The following is an 18,259-nucleotide window of genomic DNA, read 5'->3' as shown; positions in this document are numbered from 1 at the left end:
CACGCTGTAGTTCTACAGTTCTGCATATTTGTTTGCCTCCTTCCACCCTGTTCTTTAGTGGCTGAGACCCTCACAGAGCAGGAATGATTGTGGGGGTGAGTCATTCTCAGCGCTGCAGTGATAGATAGTGTGTGTTGTTCTGGGACAAGGGGATCAGACACAGCAGTAGCTGTTGGAGTTTTTAAACACAGTGTCCAATCCCTGTCCACTCTGTGAGACACTCCTCCCTCGTTGGTCCACCTTGTAGATGTAAAGTCAGAGACAGTAGCTCATCTGTCGCTGCACAGTGTGTGTCGGCTGTCCTCTAGTCCTTCATCAGTGACACAGGACGCTGTCGGCTGGACGTTTTGGGTTGGTGGAGTATTGTCAGTCCAGCAGTGACATTGAGGGTTTTAAGAACTCCAGAAGCACTGCTGGGTCTGATCCACTTGTACTACCTGCTCTGTGTGGTCCTGACTACAGAAGACCAGTGTAAAAGAGGGATAACTAGAGGCACAGCTGGACTACGGTCTGTAAATGTAGAACTACTGAGTGCTCCTGTATGGTCAGTGGAGTGAAATATATATATATATATATATATATATATAATGAGAGAGAGAGAGAGAGAGAGAGAGAGAGAGAGAGAGAGTACACTTTGCTGTACAAAATCTGAGGTAGAATTGAAAACAAGGGAAACAATGGTAGCATTGTGCTATAGGCTACAATTCACAGTGGGCAGTAGTTTATGAACAAAAAAAATCTGTTTTAAAATCAATTTTAGGCAAAAAACCGAGGACAAACCGATGATGAACCTGCAGTGCACGTTTATACACGAGTCTCTCAAGGCCCCGGGGCTGTGGCTTTTGTCGGACAGTGTCCCTTTAAAGAACATCGTCATCCGTTACCTGACCTCCGGCCTACGTTTCCCAGCATGCACCGCCGCTTTGATACAGTGTAACTGAATGGCGGGTGATTGCACGCGTCTCGAGCGCGAATAAAATAAACGGAGCGGTAAAGTCACGGCGTGTGAAGTGAGCGGCGGAGATAAACCGCTCTGTGTGCAGCTCCTCGGGCGCTCTGGGCTGTTTCTCTGAGGGGGAGAGTATGCGGAGGAATTGTAGTATGGTACAGAATTAACGGTCGAGGCTGTAGTTCAGAGACTGGGGTTTGAAACTTTGTATCAGGGACTTGGTTGGCTTCGTGAGCTTCGGCTCCTTCATGTTGTTTTTCAGTTGGAAATGCTGCCCATTAGCTGTGGAGAATTTTTAGAACTTTCTGATAGGTGTTTTTACCTCTGGAAATTTTGAGATATGTTTTGACGTCTGTGTTGTGGTCGTGTGAATAGTATTTCTTTAATTTGAAACTGCGAGTTAGTTGTTAATAATAATAATAGGCTACTAATAAAGAGCATTATGGTGAAATGTGAAGCCCTCGTCTTTCTCTTGGTGCTGCTCTCCTGCCACTGCTCTTCCTCCAAAGCTGCTAAACTGAACATCCCCAAAGTCCTGCTACCTCTGGCCAGGAGTACGAGAATCAACTTTACCCTGGAGGCCACTGAAGGGTGCTACAGATGGTGAGTGGGAGATATGAGACCACCCCTCACCACTTCCAAATAAAATAATAAAAAACGAAGTTGGTGTTTACTAAGTCTAGAAATTTAAGTTAGGAGTGATGCGTATTTTTAAATAAAACCATATTTTACCTCAGGTTTCCCATGGTTTAGTTGAATTTAACACAGTTTTGTTGGTTCACCTTTAAACAGTTAGTTTTTCATTCACTTTGGAGGTTCTTTATCTCTGAGGGAAGCATGGTGTAATAATAATATATTTTGCTGTTCATTTGGTGAACAGGAGAACTTGGTGGTTTTTTTTAATTTTGCCTCCTACACCAAACCACTTTTTATTACTTATTTCAGAGACTTCAGTGGAGTTTAAGTAGTGAAATATACCAATGGTGCTACAGGTAAATCCCGGAGTGAGGAACCTGAATTCTTCCCCAATTAATTCACATTTAGTTCCTGGTTCATTTCACTTTGGGTGGTTAGACTTTTATTTCAGACCTAAAGGAACCTAAAAATAGACGCTAGGTTTGTTGTACTGTTAAGACTTCAGCAGAGCTACAAAGCCAAGCATGTGTCCCTGTCAGTCGTCTGGGTTCAACCTCATTTCCTGTGGCATTTCGGACGTAGGTGTCGTCTACTACAGACATGATTGGCGGCATATTCAGATTCACGCACAGGAACTTACGGCACGCTGCAGTTAGAATCTTTAAGTTCTCGTATTTGCTTGAGTTCCGTCAAATAAAAATTAGCAAATTAAAAAAATGACAAAGTAAGACTTTAAAATCGATATGCTCCACTAAATCTAACATTAGATTTAGACAGACACAGGTTATGTTTAGGGGTGGGCGATATACAAAATATGAATTGAATTAAATTGAATATGACAAAAGATTTAATGTATTATTGTTATTTGTTCTCTTTCTTGTGCGATTAGTCGGAACGGAAGTGTGCACCATTGACTGGTATCACAATACAATACAAATTAGGGAAATAAGAGTTATAATTTTTACGCTGAAGTCACAATATAAGTGTTTACTTTTCAAATCGTAATAGTTGCCATTTTAATTCTAATACGATAAATACGTACTTTATGAATTCCAAAGTAGTGAAAATACAGACACAGTACATTTTAAAGTTCACTTAATAAGGTGGTAAAAAATATACAGAAATTTTGGAATGTCCAAAATAGGTAAAAACCTTAATATTCAGTGGAAGTCCATGTAAAAATCTTTTTGAGCGTTTCTGTTGGTCCCTTCAGCATGACATTTTGCACATCTGCTGTTTTTGAATAAAGTAGTAATCTAAAAATCCACAAAAATGGAGGTACGTGTTTTTCTTTGGACAGAGATTTTTTGACCAATATATTGGTCAGCGTTTTAAATTACAACTACTTTAAAATAAATAAAAATACACTATTTAAATAAACAAAAACATCACCAACGTGGACTTTGCGTTCCCTTCTCCATGTTTAAATCATTAGTAAATACCTCTTGTTGTTCCACAGGTCCTCAAACAGACCGGAAGTTGCCAGTATTGAGGCTGTGGATGTGGATGATCATCAGTGTTCTCAAAGAGCCGTGCTCCAGGCTCGATCCACCCAGCCCTCCAGACTCACCAGTATTATACTTGCTGAGGACGTTTGTGAGTAATGAGTGGCCTTCAGACTATTTATCGTCAAAGTTACCTTCTCACTCCAAGTGTAGTCAGTCATCCAAGCTATGTCTGTAGCTCACTGTTTCTTCACTGGATCTACAAAGCTACCGTATAGTGGATTTTTATGCCCCGAATTTAAGCATCTTTCCCAAAACATCTCACGTTCAGAGTGGGTCGAGTTATCGCTAATAGACTTGCTGTTTACTGCGCTCTTTAACCAGAGCATATAGTTCTCTTTCAGATATGAACTCTGGAGAAATTCCAGAGTTGTTCTAAGTCCTTGCACACGTACATGACACAGCAGGAGATCATCTGATTTGGGTGCATTCTCACAGCAGGCAATGTTCCGTGTTCAGTGGCACCCGTGCAGTGCTGGAGATACTCCGGGATATTAGAGGCTCTGTTCACACAAGTGCGCTCTCAGACTTTAGCCAGAGTTTCTTAAGTGTTGCAGGTGTTTGCCTTTATACGTATAGCTCCTCTGGTAAATGTCTTACCACGCATGTGTATAGGAAAAAGAAGGCTGTTGTGCCTTTCACTCAGAGCAGACCAACTCCATAAAGGGGTTTCACATCTAAAAACAGGCAGATTTTAGTGTAACGCCTACCATTTATTAACCATATTTTGTTTGTTTTTTAAAAGCAGTAAACAATGGCAGTTACATTAAAGCTTGAGTTTGGTCTATAGTTTTTGTCCAGAGATAAATAGATAAATAATTAATATATACCAATTAAGTTTTATTTGATTAACGGTTTTAATTATCACATTTTTAAACACTTAATTTGACCTGTCTGATAATAAATGCTTTGAAAATGAGCATCTCTCTCCCATCTGTGTCCCCAGTGACGGGTCAGGTGCTGCGCTGTGATGCCATTGTGGACATCATTAATGAGATCCAGATTGTGTCGACCACACGGGAGCTCCACCTGGAGGACTCCCCTCTGGAGCTGAAGATCCATGCGCTTGACTCGGAGGGTGAGTTCACTGGCTCCTCGCGGCCAGTTAAAGGACACAGTTCAGTGCAGCATCTGAAATGTATGGCCAAACATTAGTGGACCCCTTCTCACCCAATATTTCTTCTGCAGTGAAGGGAATTCATAGGCGGTGTGTCTTCTTTTGTTGCAGTAAATGTTTCTTTATTTCTGACAAGGCTTTACAGTAGATGTTGGAAGGTGTACTGTAAGGATTTGATGCTTAGCCACAAGAGCATTAGTTTTTTTTGGATTATTGATGTTGGATGATTAGTTTTGGATCATATACTCTACTCTAACTCATCCCAGAGCTCTGTCACTTCAGAAAACAGTTGCACTGCACCACAGTCCAAAGCTGTGGGGATTTTTAATACTGTAGCTAACGCTTGGCTTTGAGCTTAAGCTCATTTACAGCTGCTTCAGAACATCTCGTCTCATTGCTTGCTTTTTTGGGGTATTTATTGGGTATGTTTGGGTATTTATTTTTGATAATAACTATTTAAAACAACAAAAATACAAATTGGGAAAAAAAAAAAACGGGAAATAAAATGTAAATGAAAATGAGAAAAAAAGAAACCAGAATTTATTTGGGGTGTAAAAAAAGAGACAAATAAAAATGTCTTGATCCCAAAGCAAATTGGAATATCTGTATCTGAATGGATGTTTTACACAAGGTAAAGCGGCATTAATGTAAATAGTGAACTATGTGATAAAACCAAATACCTGAGCATGTGTTAGGACCGCGACAATGAAATAATTTGCTTCTGTTTGGCCAACTTTGACACATCTGCTGCATATTTTTCGTGAACATATCTCTGTGCAGTACTCGGTGCATTATTAATATTATTGTACGTTAGGAAATGGGGCACTCTATGGTGATGTTTCATAAATCATTTGGATAGAATCCATATTAGGAATCCATACAATTTTAACACTAAAGAGTCAGCGTGAGGGTGTTTGTTTATTTAGATATTTATTAATATAAAAGGTCATGGCACAGGAGTTGGATGTTATTGACACTGTTTGGGTTTTAAAGGTGAAAACCTGAGGCAAGCCTTGTTTGGTTTAGTAAAGCCTTTGGGTTAAGGGGTTAAGTTTAGTTTTCACTGCTTTTGTGGCCTCATTGTGTTCAGAGCTGTTGCTTTTATACTTTAATACAACACACTTAAGGCAAAGTGTTAGGCTTTGTTTGTAGTTATGTTTGTGTTTCTGTTTTAAGGACACAGGTGATTTTACCCTGTCTGAAATAAAGGCACTTGCTCAACTAGTCTGTCCTGTTTGGCGACTTGGGCACTGGGCATTGGCTACACATATTTCTATAGGATTCGCTCAGATTTTATAATAATAATAGTAATAAGAAAAAAGCTTACTTTTAAATGAAACCAAATTTTGTGTGTGAGAGTGAGTGTGTGTGTGTGTGAGAGTGAGTGTGTGTGTGTGTGTGTGTGAGCGAGTGTGTCCTTAGTTCAGTTAATCATTTATATAATAGGTCATGTGTTTATGTCTAACACCAGTCGTTCATTAAGACATTAAAAAGTAATTTCTGTTCATCAAAATGACATACTTGGAGTTAGTTTTATGCTTCACAGATGCATGAATATGTACTTAGTCCCCACTTCGGACTTCACTTACACTCCCCCCTTTGAACATTGTTTTCTTTTAATAAAGTATTGATTTTGGCCATTAATCATGTGCACAATACATTGAATATAACGACAGGTTTAAACAGTGTGTGTTTGATTGTATGATATCAATATAAAAAAAATAGCTGCTAATATTCCACAATTATTTCAGTTGACCTGTCACCCAGTCTGTTCACTACAATCTATCGTGTGTTTTAATGCTTAATTACATGCTCCTGGTTTGTGTTTGTGCAGGAAACACATTCAGTACTTTGGCTGGACTGGTGTTTGACTGGAGTCTCGTGAAGGGGACGGAGATGGCTTCTTACCCAGAATCCTACAACTCTCTGCGGTACAGTTTCTTTACCTTTTATGGGTCCAACGCTGCTCCACTGATTTGTTTTTATTTTTAATAGGATTTGTCTGAATATGTACAATGCAAAATCAGGCAGCTGTATGCCTGTGAGATGTATCAGAATGGCATGCTCCCTTCAGGTAGAGTGCGAGAACCTATCCCAAGTAAAGTGGTTCAAATATCTTGTGGTCTTGTTCACAAGTGATGAGAAAAGGGATCGTGAGGTTGATTGTAGGTTAGGTGCAGCGTCTGCAGTGATGCTGTATCTGTACCGGACCGTTGTGGTGAAGAGAGAGCTGAGCTAGAATGCAAAGCTCTTAATTTGCTGGTCAGTCTACGCACCCACTCTCACCTACGAGAACAAGATCGTGGATAAAAGCATCCAAAAAGAGCATTCTCCGATGGGTTTCTGGACGTACTCTTCATGATCCGGTGAAGCGCTCGGTGATGAGGGAGGAGCTTGGAGTAGAGTCGCTGCTCCTTTGCGTTGAGAGGAGTCACTTGAGGTGGTTTGGGCATTTGATGCCCCCTGATCACCTCCCACTGGAGGTATACCAGTCACGTCCAACTTGGAGGAGGCCCTGGGGTAGACCCAGGACATGCTGGAGGGATTATATCTCCTACCTGGTCTGGGAACGCCTGGGGATCCCCCAGGAGGAGGTGGTGGAACACGCCAGGGACAGAGATACCTGGGCTTCTTTGCTCACCTTGTTGCCATGCAACCTTGAAATGGATCCAGTGGAAAAGGTGTTGATGAGGAGGGGGCTTTTATTTATTCACAGTAGAAAAGGAAAATACACATTTGTATTTGTGGTAAGCGCCCTAAAGGCCTTTTCTCTCAGGTCTTATTTGGCCACTGGGTCCTTTGCCTTGAGAGTTTAGTACATTGGGCCAAGTGTGAATGATATTTTCAAGCCTGGACACACACAAATCTCTTCCAGGAACTAGTTTCTATTACACAGAACTCCACCGGCTGGTTCATTTCATCACATTAATACTTGATGCAAGTTTGGTAAAAACATGGGGATGGGACTGAATGTAATGATGGCACAGAGAGTATCTCATACGTAAAGCTTTACTTTAAACATCTGAGAATCACTTTTTCAGTATTATATTATTCATAATTTACAGCATTTGTCACTGACTGTCATTCAATACAGGACACTTCTGTCAGTTAATTGCATTTAATATTAATATTAAAATTGACAAAGCCAAGCATTTGATGTTTGATGGTGATGTCATGTTTGTGCTTGAGAGTTTTTCTGTGGCTTTTACAATGTTAAGATCGGAATTACAGTGGGATCTCTACCTACGAACGTGATCCGTTCCGTGACCCGGTTCGTAAGTGGAAAAGCTTGTTTCTCGAGTCAATTTTCCCCATTTAAAATAATGGAAAAGCAATTAATGGGTTCCAGCGCCCACCCCGAAAGTCATTCTTTTTGCACTGATATATGTTTACAACACTCTCAAATTAGTAAAAAATACATGTAGCATTACAAAAATAAAAAAGAAATACAGTGGTATCAGTAATAAAAAAGAAATAAAAACATTTTAAGTGGTTACTCATCGCTACCTTGAAGACGTGACGACTGGCTGGAGGAGTAACACAGGCACTGGCTGTATGACGGGAGGTGGTGGGGGGTGGGTGGAATAACGGAGAGTAGGCGGTGAATGTGGGGAGACGAAGCGTAGATACGGCTTAACTTAGCACGAATTTCGATGTCTGCTATTTACACTAATGCTAAATTGCTAAAGCTACAATGTGCTAATCCTAAAAGCTCACTCAAGTCTGGGCGCTGGGAGACTCGCCTATTGGGGTCAGTGGACATTTCCAGCCGCTGGCTCGGAGGCTCGGGTTCGTTTCTAGAGTCATGGTTCGTTGGTGGAGGCAAAAAATATTCAAATGCCCGGTTCGTATCTTGGACAGTTCGTTAGTAGAGGTTCCACTGTATATCATATCGACCAATATTAAGAAATATATTGTGATATAGATTTTGGCCGTATCGTCCAGCCCTCTTAACCAAGTGAGAACAGCTCCTCCTTTACAGTGTTCTACAGAAGGACAGTTATCCAAGAACCACTATCATTTACAATAAGCACAGGACAGTTCATGTCTGTAATAAAACTAGGACCCTGCTGTCCATTGTCATTCATTTACTGTTAAAAACACTTTCATGCTCTTTGTCATTGGGCAAAAAGGTGGTGATGTATGGAACTGGGCATTCACTCTGGGGTGTGGAAGGAGCTCTGATGACTGTCCTTTAAGCTAAATAAGCCCTGGTCCATTTGATAAATGATAGTACTATACACAGTGTAATGTATTATTCAAATAATTTGTAACAACGTCACAGTAAAAGTGTGTAGTTTTGTCATTAACATTGAAATGTTCAGGTTGATGTGTGTGTGTGTAGTATATTGTGTATTTTTAGAACCTATGTGCTAATGTAAGTGTATGATTTTTTACAGAGTGCTCAAATTCTCAGAGTCGACTTACACTCCGCCCAGTTACATCTCTGAGATGGAGAGAGTAGGAAAGCAAGGAGATATCATCTTGGTATCAGGAATCAAAACTGGTCACGCAAAGCTCAAAGCCAAAATCCAGGAGGCTCTTTACACGGTGCGTCTCATTCTCTCTTCAGCTACACATCCTCTCTCCTGTGATTCCCGTTCTGCTGAAGATCCTCCTGAATATTTTATGCCTTTTTTTTCTGATGGTTGAAACGAGAGTGAGTCAGAGGCAGAGAAAAAGTAAAACTTTATTTCTCCAAAATCTCAGCTCTGGGCTGAGTTACTATAAATAGCTGGTCCTACTTAACATTGCCTCCTGGCTTGCCTGATGTTAGAGGGTAGAACCAGACCAGCTGCAACGTACAGACAAAATCGTCATCCATAGCAGCTCTCTCTTACAGTACTCGGGGTGTAACACACCCAGTAATAATTAGCGTTTTGGTTTATTTAGAGGTAACTTTCAGTTTGGACTGTGTTATATTTATTACTGGTTGGTACTCTGTTGTGTTGTAAAGTATGATATACAGTCAACACTTACAGTTTCGCCAACCAATCACTAATCCCGATCTAAAAATATTAATCACACTACATGATTAAACATAGTTTAAGTGTAAGACTGTCTTTAGTGTTATCATTAACCTTTGGGAAATCTGCATATTCATGAACTGAATGTGTTTGTCTGTGGTTTTAAAGAATGTGGGCCCTGCAGAGGTGAGACTGCTGATTCTCGAGAACATCCTCCTGAGCCCTGCTTACGATATTTACCTGCTCGCCGGCACCTCCATCAAATACAAGGTCCAGAAAATCCGTCAAGGAAAGATCACAGGTAACCGTTCTCAGAGCCGTAGGTGTTTCCTAACATTTACACGTAGACTTTCATTTAAAACGGTTTAGATACATGACGGTGTGTGGAACATTTTGTTAAATGTGTGAGTGAATGTGTTACCGTTGGTGAGGAAGCCTTGATACTGCGCGAAACACACTGACACTAACAACAGCAGCTGTCTTGTATTTAATGTATAAATAATATTGTGTGTACATAGTTTGTCAGAATTGTGCCAGAATTAGGTTCTTAACATGTTACGTTATTATTGTTTTCCAGAGCTGGTCATGCCCTGTGATCAGTACGAACTCCACTTAAAGAACAGTGTTGTTGCTGCTGGAGGAAACTCAGATCGCGACGTAGCGGAACTGGACCAGAGCACGTCCACTGTGTTAGCCCTTCAACAAGGGCAAACCAACATCGTACTGGATCACAAGAGTATCCTTCAGAACTGAATTTGTGCTTTGGTTCTAATTGACTTAGATAGGAAAAAAAAACTGATAGAGCAATTTTCCACACAATATTTCAACATTGCAAAATTTTGCGTAACAACCAAATGTTTTTTAAAATGTTACAGGAGGTCGTTTACAATGGACATGTTGATTATATAAAAAAATATTTTAAAAAAAGGAACCAAAAAAACCTTATACAGAGAGGGGGATAATTTTAAAGATGGGTGGTGACCACGGTGGCCATTTTGAAGTCAGCCATTTTGGATCCAACTTTTGTTTTTTCAATGGAAAGAGGGTCATGTGACACATCAAACCTATTGGGAATTTCACAAGAAAAACAATGGTGTGCTTGGTTTTAACGTAACTTTATTCTTTCACAGAACTAATTAGGTCCTACCGTTTTTACCAGTAGTATTTTATTATTCAGTATTTTATCACCATTTTATAGAAGTGATATGGTGTAAGGGACTAGGTTAGAGATTTTAAGCACTCATCTTTGTGGTTTCTGACAAGGCCTCCTATCCATAGTGGATCAAGAAGCCTGTCATAATGTTTTGCTTTAATATCTTTCACCGTGACACATCAATGTGAAGGAATTTAATTCAATGCTGAGCCGTCTAGACTATGGCCTTCTCAGACTATTGTACTTTTTTCGCAATGCAAGTCCTGTTTACCTCCTGCTCAATCTGAACTTCATCTCTCTTCATTTGTCCTTGAATTGTCCTGAATCAGTGAAGCAGGTGCACAGTTTCAGAATGATTTCGGCAAAATGTGGCAGGGGGAAAGAGTTTAATATTTAATGGAGTTAATAAAGAGGGATAAAAGGTTTAGATGAGAGGGATTTTTAATGAAGGATGGAGATTGTGATTGTTAATGGATCAGAATGAATGGCACAGTGAGCTTTTCTTTTTTTCACTGATGCAAAAGTGGCTGTTTTTAGAAGCTGATGAAACTTTGTTAACTTTTCTTAACTGGAAATAATCAGGTCTTGGGATGAAGGGAGCCTCCAGACTGCCAAACAGCACAATATATGTGGTGGAACCTGGATACTTAGGTTTGTGGGTTTTTTGTTTGCGCAAATGTTGAAGGGTTTTTAAGAATACTAAAGTAGGATATATACAATTGATAATGTAGGTATAAGTTATTAATACATAAGGTAATAGGTGTGCAAATATCTTCTAAAGCATTTTTGTGTAACATAAAATTCAAATAAAAAATTTAAAACGTTCTCCGGGCGGCACGGTGGCGCAGTCACACAGCTTCAGGGACCTGGAGGTTGTGGGTTCGATTCCTGCTCCGGGTGACTGTCTGAGAAGAGTGTGGTGTGTTCTTCCTGTGTCTGCGTGGGTTTCCTCCGGGTGACTGTCTGTGAGGAGTGTGGTGTGTTCTCCCTGTGTCTGCGTGGGTTTCCTCCGGGTGACTGTCTGTGAGGAGTGTGGTGTGTTCTCCCTGTGTCTTCGTGAGTTTTCCTCCGGGTGACTGTCTGTGAGGAGTGTGGTGTGTTCTCCCTGTGTCTTCGTGGGTTTTCCTCCGGGTGACTGTCTGTGAGGAGTGTGGTGTGTTCTTCCTGTGTCTGCGTGGGTTTCCTCCGGGTGACTGTCTGTGAGGAGTGTGGTGTGTTCTCTCTGTGTCTGCGTGGGTTTCCTCCGGGTGACTGTCTGTGAGGAGTGTGGTGTGTTCTCTCTGTGTCTGCATGGGTTTCCTCTGGGTGACTGTCTGTGAGGAGTGTGGTGTGTTCTCTCTGTGTCTGCGTGGGTTTCCTCCGGGTGACTTGTATTTGTCATTTTAATTCTACACAACACTTACCATAAAAGACAATGACAGAAGAGTGGGATAATGTTTGAAATTTAAGAAAAAATTATGTATACACAAAAATGCTTTTAACATATATATATTTTTTACACCTAATAGTATTGATAAACTGTGGCTTAGATATCCATATTTGAAGAGACTTTCTCAGTTCACAGAATGATAAATGCTCTTTGTCCAATGCTAGTTGTCATTAATAAAAACAAAGAAATGGAACATGTTTTATTTTGCAACCCACAATAAATAAATAAAACGGCAGAATATAATGTTAATGGGACATGATAGATAGATAGATAGATACTTTATTGATCCCCAGGGGAAATTCAAGATCCCCAGGGGAAATTCAAGGTCCCCAGGGGAAATTCAAGAAATTGCAGCATAGGACATTGCAGCATAGGAATGATCTCATATCAAGACTTGGACAACATGGGGATTTTCATTGCTGCTTTTAAAGAGTAATTCAGAGTCAAGATCCTATCCCTCTCTAATTGTTGTGTGAAAAACTGTGTCTGTCTTTGTGCTTTAGTTTTTAAGATTCATCCTGGAGACCGCTGGGTTCTGGAGGCCAGAAGAACGTATGAAATATTCATTGAAGTGTTTGACAAGTCGAGTAACAAGATTTATCTCTCAGACGTAAGTAGATAGTTGAATAATTGTGGTGCTGACCGATATCTCTGGCTAAAAAAGTTATATCCATTAAACTGAGTAGACATCTTCAAACTGACTCTGATGTTAGAAGGATCTCTTTGTGTCTTTAGCATGAAATGTACGGGACATGAGAAACCAAAGCCACTTCAACACCCTGTTTTATTTATTTATTTATCTTTTTAATCTTGTTTAATCCTCCCTTGCTCTATTGTTCTAGCAGTACCACTGGTTTTAAACCTTAAACAGTCATAGTGACAAAATAATTGTAAACATCTGCTTATTTAGAACCTTTTTTTAAAACTATGACATGTTGTGGTTTTTTTGACAGAACATACGGATAGAAACCACGTTCCCCAAGGAGTACTTTGAGGTTTTGGAGTCATCCCTAAATGGATCTTACCACCGTGTGAAAGCGCTCAAACAAGGCCAGACCGTCATCGATGGCACACTGAAGTCTGTTGTTGACAGGGTGGGTTGCTTCCCAACAGAACTGAGAAAATATCAGTGCTACCAAGTGCTATTGTTTTGTTTCTAGCCTCAGTTTTTTAAATCCTAATGCGCTTTCTTTTTCTCAGGGTGGTATCATCCGTCTGCTTCCTGTTCCAGTGAGGAACGAGCAAGATGTCGAAATTTATAACCCCATAGTCCTCACCCCCTCTATCCTTACGTTTCCGTGGCAACCCAAAGAAGGAGCCTATCAATACACCATCAAGGTAAATTGTGTCAAAGTATTGACTCCCTATGTTATCAGTAATAGGCTGAGGAGTGTAAACCACCCAAGCATGGAGCTGTGGGAGCTGTAGAGCTGTTCTCTGGAGTGATGGAGCTCTGTTCAGTACCTCGGGTGGGAGTTAGAGAGGTGTTTGCGATCGAGACCTAATCGCCAACCACCAGTAACAGACGTTAGTGATGTTCTCGAGGCGAAATGCCTTGCAGAAATGTTCCAGCCTTTAATCTGAGGAACGATTACTGCGACATATCACTGCATTCATATCACCGTTTTTGTTTACGAAACCCACGCAGACACAGGGAGAACACACCACACTCCTCACAGACAGTCACCCGGAGGAAACACACGCAGACACAGGGAGAACACACCACACTCCTCACAGACAGTCACCCGGAGGAAACCCACGCAGACACAGGGAGAACACACCACACTCCTCGCAGACAGTCACCCGGAGGAAACCCACGCAGACACAGGGAGAACACACCACACTCCTCACAGACAGTCACCCAGAGGAAACCCACGCAAACACAGGGAGAACACACCACACTCCTCACAGACAGTCACCCGGAGGAAACCCACGCAGACACAGGGAGAACACACCGCACTCCTCACAGACAGTCACTCGAAGGAAACCCACACAGACACAGGGAGAACACACCACACTCCTCACAGACAGTCACCCGGAGGAAACACACGCAGACACAGGGAGAACACACCACACTCCTCACAGACAGTCACCCGGAGGAAACCCACGCAGACACAGGGAGAACACACCACACTCCTCGCAGACAGTCACCCGGAGGAAACCCACGCAGACACAGGGAGAACACACCACACTCCTCACAGACAGTCACCCAGAGGAAACCCACGCAAACACAGGGAGAACACACCACACTCCTCACAGACAGTCACCCGGAGGAAACCCACGCAGACACAGGGAGAACACACCACACTCCTCACAGACAGTCACCCGGAGGAAACCCACGCAGACACAGGGAGAACACACCACACTCCTCGCAGACAGTCACCCGGAGGAAACACACGCAGACACAGGGAGAACACAACACACCCCTCACAGACAGTCCCCCGGAGGAAACCCACGCAGACACGGAGAACACACCACACTTCTCACAGACAGTCACCCGGAGCGGGAATCAAACCCACAACCTCCAGGTCCCTGGAGCTGTGTGACTGCGACAACTACCTGCTGCGCCACCGTGACGCCCAATATCAGTTTTCTCCTTGTTAAATTTAAGTAACAATATTCTAGATGTTTCTAAGACTGAAAAGACCAAGGTTTCCTTGATTTAAAGAATTACATTTATTTTACAGCTTAGTTTGGCAAATGCTTTCATACCACTGTATATTTTCACACCATCTCCATTTACAGTAATATTTAAAGCTGAGTCACAACTTTGGCCGACGTGCCTCAGCCATAGTTCTGTTTTGGCTGTTTAAGGTGGAAAGGCTTAATTCCACTAGCTACCAATCAATAAAAAGTCTCAGCTGCTATTTTCTGAATTATTGGCACACACTAGGTTTTGTGGGCAATATTACAGCGTATGTTGACACAGGGATGTAGCAGTGAACATGCTACGTTAGGAGGGAGGACAATGGAGGCAGGGGTGATTTGGAACTCAGGCTATTTATTTATCACTTTAAACATCAATTAAACACAACTAAACAGGTTTTTGGATCCTTTTCCATAAACAGTCCACAAAACAATTGTCTCTTTCTCTGTCTCTTCTTTTACTCAGCAGTTCCTTGCATGTACTGTACACCCATGAACACATACTTAACACGTTAGTACAATGCTGATAGGGCATGTGGGTGCCAGGCAGAGTGAGAGTAGTTTCACAGCCTCAGCTCCAACATCAGTCTGTGTGGTCTGAGCTTAAGCCAGTGGCTTTAGTAAACCTCCTCTGTGTGGCGTCGGGTCACAATTGATTACTTGGGGCAATGTGCAGTATATATTAAAAATGTCTCTCTCTCTCTCTGTCTCTCTCTCTCTCTCTCTCTCTCTCTGTGTCTCTCTCTCTCTCTGTCTCTCTCTCTCTCTCTGTCTGTCTCTCTCTCTCTGTCTCTCTCCCTCTGTCTCTCTCTGAGGTGGAGGTAGAGGCGCGTGGTGAGAGCGTTTCTGGGCTGTAATCTATCTTTGATTTTCTTTCACGATAGAGTTTATAGTGATTAAATTTGTTTAAATTTACTGTGGTGAGGTAGTGAGGTTGTTTGGGGGTTTGGCTGCGGATTTCGCGGCGGTGTGTGGAGATGGCGTCCCTCCCAGGCGAGAGTACGCCGTCTCAGTCGCTCCGTCGCGGGATCAGGTGCGAGCCGGTACCCGGAACCTCAGTGGTGGAGGTTCTGGTGGGGGTGGGGGCGCTGATCGGTGATGAGAACATTGTTTCGGCGTCGAAGATGAACCGAGCGGTGGTGGTTTTCCTGGTGAATCAGGGTTTTGTGAATCGACTGGTGGAAAGTGGAGTGTGGGTGAGTGGAGTGTTTCTTGCGGTGACGCCGGTTGTTGCGATGTCGGTGAAAGTCACGGTTTCTAATATCCCGCCGTTTATTCCGAATGCAGTTATTGAGCGCGAGCTCTCCCGGTTTGGTAAAATAGCAAGTGGGTTTAGGATGGTTCCGCTCGGGTGTAAAATTGAGTCTCTTAAACACGTTCTGTCGTTCCGTAGGCAGGTGTTTATGTTTTTGAACGTACCGACGTTGGATGTTTCGTTTAGAGTTTGGCACGAGGGCAGGTCGTATATGGCTTACGCTGCCACGGGGAGTCTGAAATGTTTTGAGTGTGGGGATATCGGACATAAAAGACAAACGTGCCCACACAAGGTTGGTGGAGATGAGAAGGCGGGCCCGAGTACAGCTCCGTCAGGGGAGGGTAGTGAACGAGGCCCTGGTGAGCAGAGGGAAGGCTGGGATAATAGAGATAGTTCTATGGGGGCTGGTGGTGAGCAGCCTGGAGAGATGAATGGCCAGAACAGTGACACTGAGACAGTGCTAATAATGAACGGGTCTCAGGAGCCTGGGACTAGTGCACAGAGGGAAACCTCAGGGATGGATGAAGGTGAGGAACAGGGGAGGGTAGAGCGGGAACCTGTGCAAGAGAAGATAACAAGGTCGAAGGTGAGGGTGGGAAAGGAACCGGTGCAGGAGGAGGTTACGGGGATGGATGAAGGTGAGGAACAGGGGAGGGTAGTGCGGGAACCTGTGCAAGAGAAGATATCAAGGACGAGGGTGAAGGTGGGAAAGGAACCAGTGCGGGAGGAGGTTACAGGGATGGATGAAGGTGAGGAACAGGGGAGGGTAGAGCGGGAACCTGTGCAAGAGAAGATAACAAGGAAGAGGGTGAGGGTGGGAAAGGAACCGGTGCAGGAGGAGGTTACGGGGATGGATGAAGGTAAGGAACAGGGGAGGGTAGAGCGGGAACCTGTGCAAAAGAAGATAATAGGGATGGGGGTGAGGGTAGGAAAGGAACCGGTGCAGGAGGAGGTTACGGGGATGGATGAGGGTGAAGAAAAGGGGAGGGTAGAACTGGAACCTATGCAGGAAGAGGTTTCAGAGATGGAGGTGAGGGTAGACCAGGAATCTGTGATGGAGGAGGCCACAGTGGTGCCTCCTGCAGTAGAGGTGGTTGCTGATAGAGAGGCGGTAGGGGAGGAGGATGCCTGCTCTGTGTTTTCTGGTGTTTCTGACCTAGGGTCTCAGTGTGAAGAATCTGATCTTTATTCCCTTCAGGAGATTAATGTATTTTTGGATGAGACGTTTGGTAGAGCGGTAGAAGTCAAGGATTTTTTCCCTGATGTAGAGAAGTTTGTCACTTCGGTCGTACGTATTCAGAGGACTGTAGGGTATGACGTCCTCAGTGAAAAAAAGAGGTTTCGACTGAAAAAGATTTTAACGAGAATACGGAGAGGCAAAGGTCCTAGCTCCAAGAAAAAATGATTAGGAACACACTGCACGAGGTGTATCCTTTGCTTTTGGTGCTCTTACTAGGACTGTCCCCCTTTATCTTTCTCTTTATGGAGCTGCTCAGGGTGGGTTCTTTAAACATGAACGGTGGTAGGGACAGGAATAAGTTGGGGGTGCTCTCTGAGATGATTAGTGTTAGAAAGATTAATGTAATGTTTTTACAGGAGACACATTCGACTAGTGATAATGAAATTGATTGGGGTTTGTGGTGGAAGGGACATTATGTACTTAGCCATGGAACTAATATGAGTGCAGGGGTGTCTATTCTGTTCTCTGAATCATTGGCTGTAAATGTTTTGTCGAGTACAGAGGTGGTGAAAGGCAGAATGCTTTTAATCAAAGCAGAAATTGAGGGGGTCACAATTTTGTTTGTGAATGCCTATGCACCGAATAAAGGTTCTGAACGGCTGGATTTTTTTTTCTAAGTTACTGGATGTACTTTCGGGTTATGATAAGGCTGGTACTTGTGTGATAATGGGAGGGGACTGGAACTGCACTACGCAGTTCACAATAGACAGGAATGGAGTAGAACCTCATAAAGCCTCTAGTGAACTTCTTACTGACTTGATTAGTAAATGTGAGCTGGTGGATGTGTGGAGGGAGAAGAATGAAGGCGTGAGGCAGTACACATGGTTAAAAGTGAGGGAATCTAGAATGTGTGGAGCTCGATTGGACAGGATCTATGTGAGTAAATGTTTTAATAACAGAGTGGTGAGGGCTGGGGTGTTTCCTGTGGGGTTCTCGGATCATCACATGGTCACTGTAGAGATTAGTAGGGCGTCCACAATCCGCGCACAGTATTATTGGCATTTTAATGTTAAATTATTGCAAGATAGAGTTTTTTGTGGGAAGTTTTTATTGTTTTGGGATGAGTGGAAAGCCCAGAAATGTTGTTTTGAAAATTTAAGGCAGTGGTGGGATGTAGGGAAAGCACAGATAAGAAATTTTTGTCAGTGTTATTCTGCTCATGCTGCATCATCTGTCTGCATGGCTGTGAAGAAACTGCAGAAGGACATTGAGAGTCTGGAGAAACTGATGTCTCAGGACAATGGTGTGAACTTCCAAAGACAGCTGGCAGAAAAAAAACAAGAACTGGGCTCTTACCTGCAAGACCAGGTTAAAGGTGCCTTAATACGTGCGAGGATCAGTTCCATTAAAGATATAGACGCT

The 18,259-nt window shown here is 42.7% G+C and overlaps 1 protein-coding gene across 1 annotated transcript in view; it reads left to right on the top strand.

Moving 5' to 3' along the window:
• Window positions 1-916: 916 nt before the first annotated feature.
• Window positions 917-18,259, top strand: part of nup210 (nucleoporin 210) — a 52,716-nt gene continuing 35,373 nt past the window's right edge. Inside the window, exons 1-11 of the mRNA XM_066671593.1 lie at window positions 917-1,552; window positions 3,045-3,181; window positions 4,037-4,168; window positions 6,042-6,138; window positions 8,608-8,758; window positions 9,343-9,475; window positions 9,752-9,910; window positions 10,910-10,978; window positions 12,260-12,366; window positions 12,710-12,850; window positions 12,957-13,094. Coding sequence (XP_066527690.1) covers window positions 1,392-1,552; window positions 3,045-3,181; window positions 4,037-4,168; window positions 6,042-6,138; window positions 8,608-8,758; window positions 9,343-9,475; window positions 9,752-9,910; window positions 10,910-10,978; window positions 12,260-12,366; window positions 12,710-12,850; window positions 12,957-13,094 — 1,425 coding nt within the window. The 5' untranslated portion in view covers window positions 917-1,391. The remainder of the gene's footprint in view (window positions 1,553-3,044; window positions 3,182-4,036; window positions 4,169-6,041; window positions 6,139-8,607; window positions 8,759-9,342; window positions 9,476-9,751; window positions 9,911-10,909; window positions 10,979-12,259; window positions 12,367-12,709; window positions 12,851-12,956; window positions 13,095-18,259) is intronic.

This window comes from Hoplias malabaricus, chromosome 5 (assembly GCF_029633855.1).
Source record: "Hoplias malabaricus isolate fHopMal1 chromosome 5, fHopMal1.hap1, whole genome shotgun sequence".
Lineage (NCBI taxonomy): Eukaryota > Metazoa > Chordata > Actinopteri > Characiformes > Erythrinidae > Hoplias > Hoplias malabaricus.
The sequence above is the reverse complement of the archived record's forward strand: the minus strand, read 5'-3'. Positions and strand labels throughout refer to the sequence as shown.